The sequence below is a fragment of the Limulus polyphemus genome, unplaced genomic scaffold, assembly GCF_000517525.1.
Source record: "Limulus polyphemus unplaced genomic scaffold, Limulus_polyphemus-2.1.2 Scaffold948, whole genome shotgun sequence".
In the NCBI taxonomy this organism is placed as follows: domain Eukaryota; kingdom Metazoa; phylum Arthropoda; class Merostomata; order Xiphosura; family Limulidae; genus Limulus; species Limulus polyphemus.
Genome location: NW_013666558.1, coordinates 265,583 through 271,929, shown reverse-complemented (window position 1 = coordinate 271,929; position 6,347 = coordinate 265,583). Strand labels below are relative to the sequence as shown.

The following is a 6,347-nucleotide window of genomic DNA, read 5'->3' as shown; positions in this document are numbered from 1 at the left end:
TGTTAAATAAGTTAAAAATTGAAGGTTGTCTAAAGATAAAAAGAAGATAAAAAATATTAAAATTTTCTTTCAAATACAAGTATTCATTGGATCTGCTAAAATTATTGTACATTTTGATCACATTCGCAATTACTGATCGTACAAGGGTCGAAATTATCCTACATATACAATAATTATCATGCGCCTAGCAATAATGTATAACATATTTACCCACAAATCTCCCGAAAATTCGAGACGTCACGTCTAATTTAGACATTAAGGAAATTTCTAAACGTAGGTGTACCATGTTATGATTGCGTCATGCCAAAATATCCTCTGACTAACAGTACAAATCATCTAAATTAAAATATAAAAAATAGCCTACAATAAAATTATGTATAATGGTAAATATTATTATGTATTTATAACACCAAGCAACCTTCTATGTATCGTGTAAAGCAAAAATAAATGGGTCGAAAACAAGGATGTCGACTTAATTTTAATTCTAAATAAACATTAAGCCGATAAAAATTGTGTTGAATTAATTAAGTTATACAGTATGTCCAAAGGAGATTGTTTTTACTACGGCACTGTTTTTCAATCACCATGCTAAAGTAGTGGGGGGGGGGGCATTTTTATAGGTTGGGGAACCTCAAACTTTTTTATTCACATCAAAGGAGGCTCAGACTAAAAGAGATTAGGAACCAATATTCTAGATTATTTGTGGTACGTTTAAAACATTTTACAAAGTATGCGTTAGATTGCAGTATGAAGTTTCTGACAAGTAAAAGCCCTTTCTCACGCTTTCTTATTATTTCTTTATATATCTCAAACAACTTGTTATGTAACGGGTGTGTTTTTGTATTACATTTAGGGAGATTTTAGTTTTAAAGAACAGTTACAATTATTTTTTATGTATTTATGTTGACATCATATAACGTATTAGATCATTTTTAGCATTTCGTGATAGCCTAAAACTAAATGTTTTTAGATGAATTTCAGATTAGATTAGTTTATAGAGGACGCGCACATCGTTATCCCTTTACATCCACTGTATCCCATTGTTTCAAAAGCAGCTGCAAGTTTCTTTTGTCTATGGCCCACATATGATCTGTGAACTTCATTGAAAAATTTATAGGAAAAAATGGGAGATACTAAGTTGTACGATCTTTTGGGAGTTTCTCCAAATTCTTCAGACTTTGAAATCAGAAAGGTAAGACACTGAATAACGATATTACCAATAAGTGACTCACTAAAATTTAAAAACCACAGTATAGTACATTACTAGTACTACTAGTAGTAACTTCTCAAAAATCTAATCTGCAGCGAACAACGGATTACTTTTGAGTTTTATTCTAACACTAATAGTCCTTATCTTGAATCCTGTTATTATTAGTGGTTTTACTGTCCCAAGTTCTAACCCAGTGTTAGAATGATTGAAAATTTTAAGTTTTAGGGTTGTCTGAAATGAAAAATTGGTGAAATATGAAAAGTTTCTTTCAAATTCAAAGCTGAGACACTATATCCACTTATATATATATATATATATATATATATATATATATATGTATTCCACCTTACCTCACTCTGAACTGAAACTTGAAAAGCTAGGAATAAAATTACATTTAACTTGTAAGTTTTACTACATTCTACAGTACTACTACTAACTGCTGCTATTAATACTATTACTAAGCCTAGAGTTTTATTTAACAGAAGGCTGAGAAGCAATATGTGCCCACTATTGTAATGATTTAACGTTAGGCTTAGACAAAGAAACTTAAAAGGTAAAAAAAGGAGTACACATCTTCAGCTAAGACAGTTTTATTTTACTAACACTAACAGTTTGGTTGGTCTTTGGATGTTGTGGAGGTGGTAAATTTAATTTTAATTGAATTTAAGAGAAATCTTGATAACCATATGTATGACAAGGGCTGGCTTTAAGATTTTTTTAAAAATCTATTTGTTAATAGTTTTAGTTTAGTTTAGAGGATGGGACAGCCAAGATGGACCAATAGGTCCCATGTTGTCCCAAAACATTGGTATGTTATTAGGTTTATTGCTAATTACTAATGTGAATATAGTTGTAAAAGCTGCAGTAGAGGAATATTGGGGAAGAAGATTATTGCATAATTAGATTTGATGCTTTACTATGTGTTAAGATGACAAGAAACAAAATTTTTGCTTTGATTTTTATAAAGTCAATTTTGAGGTCAAGAGACAAGGTTTCTCATTAATGAATTGAGATGAGTTAAAGGTGATATGGTACAGATTTAGGAAGCACCTGAAAATGAATTTAGTTCAAGATAGTATATTCCCCAAAACAAGAGAAAATGGATAACAGAAGAGATCAAACTTAATTAGCATACTAAAAACATAAATCATGGATAAAATCCACAAGTTTGAATAGACAGATAGGTTGGAAAATTTACATAATTTTACGGAAGCTTATGGCTGCGAGAAACAGCTGGCTTATAATGCTAGTAAGTTAAAGGTAAGCTGTGAAATGATGCTGCTAGCAAGGTTTTGGAATTGTCCAGAATCGTTAATTCCTTTGTGGTAAGTAGAAAAACTGAGATATTAAAAATAAAGTACCAGTGCAAGACAAGGTTTCCTCCAAAGATATACAGCAAACCAAAGATGAGATGATATTCTTATTTTTGGATGGTCATTACAATGGGCACTGGGTAGCTGCCAGATGATTGGAGAATTGCCAGTGTTACTTCTATTTTTAAATGGGGTGATAAGAATTGGCCTAGAAATTAAATACCAGATCATCTTTCTTCTACAGAGTGAAAACTTCTGGAGAATCTGATAAAAGAAGCTGAACAAAATCATTTAGTGAAATGTGATATATGTGAAAGTAAACATTGATTTACCAAAAAGAAATTTTCTTGAGTAATATGTTATCTTTATTTTTTTTGGAGTTATTTGTTATCTGGATGATAAATCGTGTACTTAGATTTTTAAGTCTTTTCATAAGGTGCCACATGAAAGATTACCTAAGAAAACAACGTCATTAGGTGTTGGGGAAAATCTAGTTATTGTGTGGTTGGATAAGACAAAGTGAAAAGTTATTAATGAAGTCCAATGAAATTGGACCCTTGTGGACTGCCCTAAGGATCAGAACTTGGGCTTTTTCTTGTTTATGTTAATGATATTGAAAAGGGCATAATTAGTAAAGTTTGCTGATGACATTACACTCTTGAGTGTTTCTTAACTGTATTGAAGATGTTGAGGTGTTATAGAATGTTTTGAATCAGTTGGTAAGTTGAACAATTATTTGGCAAATTACCTTAATTATAGTAAGTACGAAGTAATACTCTTCATCATCATTTGGATCGCCCTGAAGAAAAGGATATTATTGTGGTGGATAAGTCATCCAAGCCTTTCAAGCAGTGCTCTGTTGCTAGTAGTAAAACCAATAAGATTTTAAGGTCTGTTTATAAATATATTGATTACAAGCTATATGAGGTAATTATCCCTCTATACAAATTACTAGTTGGATCTCAGTTGGAATATTGTATACAGTTTCATTCTTCCTTTTTTAGGATATTAATTTATTGGAAAGGGTTCAAAAAAAGAGCTACAAGGATGATTACAGGGAATGAAGGGTTATCTTATAGAGATAGGTTAAGATCTTTTAATGTATTTTCTCCTGGGAAAATAATTGTAAGAAGTGATCTTTTGAAGTTTACAACATTATCTGTAGGATTGATATGATAAAGGCCTCTGATTCCTGTGCTAGATCCTGAAGATAATAGGACAAGAAGACACAAGCTTAAGATTTGGAAAAACACAGGCTAAGCTTCAGCTAAAGTACTTATTTTTCTGACAGGGTAATTTATTTTTGAAATTAGTTGATGTCATCAGTAGTGTAGGCCAGCACTTTACAGAACTTTTATAAGAGAATTTATGATTGATTGAGAAATAAAGGGTGGGCTTGTTTTAGAATTTCTCAAGGGTGGATGTGTAAGGAAAGCCTTGAACAACCAAATGATCCTTTATCTGTTTGTTATGAACTGCAGTATAAACATTAAGATTTCTAAACTTACCACCAGCAGTGGTGAAGGCTGACACATTACAAGAGTTTAAGAGAGAAAATTTATGATTTTCTGAAAAAAATAGTGTGGTTTTTTGCTTGACACATAAGAGTTTAAGAGAGAAAATTTATGATTTTCTGAAAAAAATAGTGTGGTTTTTTGCTTGATACATTACAAGAGTTTAAGAGAGAAAATTTTTGATTTTCTGAAAAAAATAGTGTGGTTTTTTGCTTTGTTAGAGATGAGTATTCAGGAACGGCCTTAGAGGACCAAATGGTCCTTTAGGGTTCTTATTATTTGTCATGAACTGATGTAAATATATGGGTGTGTTGGGCTAAGGATTCTTCTACACTAGGTGTCTGTGACTTGTTGGCAATAAATTGTACAATAAACAAACACCACTCCACTTGTTTTTAAAATAATATATATATATATTCGAAACAAATTAAACATATGTACAAAAATTCTTTACACTAAGAGATCATATTTGTGTCTTAAACACTATACAGTTCTCTTTTAAAATAACTTTTTTTAAGGTAAACAGAGACTTGAAAGGTTGCTGTTACAGTGATACTGGTTCAGAGTTTTACTAAGTTGAAAAGCTGGTAGAAAGGTCACATACAAAACCAAAGTAGCCAGGTAGGAAAGATGTAAATAGGCAGGTGACTTGCCTAGGCCTTTTGTAGTCTGCATGTTATGTTAGACTAAACCACCAGGTAAGGTTGATTCTTTGATAAATGCTTCCTCATCTCAGTACTTGAATAGTCTTACTGAGTAGGCTAGTCATTGGAAAATAAGCTTAAACATTGATACGGGTAAAGTGATCCATTTAGGGTATAGAAATTTGGAAAGACATTTTCTTATGGAAGAAACAGTGCTGTGGATAATTAAAAAGACTTCAGAGCAATGATTAATAAAAACTTCAAGCCTCCAGCTGAATGTTTGGTATTGATGAAAAAAAAAATTAATAGTGGCCTGGAGTTTATAAGAATTTTGATTTTTAGGAGTAGGGTGATTATCGTCACATTTTAACTCATTGACTATTGATTCGGCATATAGGTTACAATCCCCCTTCAGCAGTTGAATGAAAGTGTGCCGTATAGTGTACGGCTTGCAAACATTCTGCACGTGTTTAGAGCAGCTGCAGTCAATGGGTTAATAAAGGTTCTTTTGAAGTATTACATTCAATTTTCATCCCCTTAACATAGACAAGATATTGATTTGCTTGAAAAAGATCAGAGACAGGCTATCAAAATGATTCCCAGTTTAAACTATGAAGAAAGACTTGAAGATTTGAGCTTGTTTGCTCTGCAGCAGAAAAGAACTACATCATACAAGTGACCTAATTCAAATGGATAAGTTGCTCACGAGAGGTTTGTCAGAGTAGTAGAAGGAAAAGTTTGAAGATAAATAAAATTCCTGAATATTAGAGGAAGCATAAGGATACATAGGCTCAGGCCTTGTTTGGTTATCAGACAGTCTTCATGTTGTTTCTTTATCAGTTATTAATTCATGGAATACTTTGCAAGATGATGTATATGGTATGTGTGCGAGTAGTTTTAACTCCTTTAAGGGTCATATTTGAATTAATCAGTATTCTTTCTTTGTTGGGTGATAATAGCAATGGACCAAATGGTCATCTATCTATTCCTTAGTCTTTTTTTACCTTTAGATATGGGTCAAATCATAATTTATTTTTACCTGCCTGTGTTAGGAATACCTCATCCTTTTTCTTCCATTATGTTCCCTCAACTAATTTGGGATGTTGTTTTGTGGTTGACAGTTTTATGAAAGTAGGTGTTATTTAATATTTTAAACTCTGGTATATTTCCAAGACTTTCTAATAATTGTTCTTTCTTTTGATTAATTTTTTTAATATTTTTGTTATTAACCCATTTCGGGACGGGTCACGGGTGAAAGGACCATGTCATCTCGTTTGTTGACTTGCATTAAAAATTTAATTGAACTACTATTTCATGAATTTATGTCAATAAGCTTGGTATCAAACTGTAGATTATAATTCAAATTTAGTATTATACATTACTCAATTTCTTAATTTGAAAGTAAATATAAAAAAAAAACACAGATACACACTGATTTTTGTGTGTCACGTGGTATGTTGAATATAGCTCTGGTTGAGATTAGGTGTTTATGAAATCAAAATACTAAGTCTATAGTTTTGTATGAATTAGAAACTCAAATTACTGATATTGACAAACTAGAATATAATTTAAGAAGGTCTTTTATCTTTTCTATTTGCTAAGATATTGCTCATGTAATAAATCAAACAAAGTGGCACCCCGCTCATCTCTTTCCATTTTTGGAAAC

General features: G+C 31.7%; 1 protein-coding gene across 1 annotated transcript in view; it reads left to right on the top strand.

Annotated features, from left to right (window-relative positions):
• The first annotated feature begins 1,024 nt into the window (after positions 1–1,024).
• Positions 1,025–6,347, top strand: part of LOC106461385 (dnaJ homolog subfamily A member 2-like) — a 24,756-nt gene continuing 19,433 nt past the window's right edge. The window contains exon 1 of the mRNA XM_013921202.2: positions 1,025–1,192. Coding sequence (XP_013776656.1) covers positions 1,124–1,192 — 69 coding nt within the window. The 5' untranslated portion in view covers positions 1,025–1,123. The remainder of the gene's footprint in view (positions 1,193–6,347) is intronic.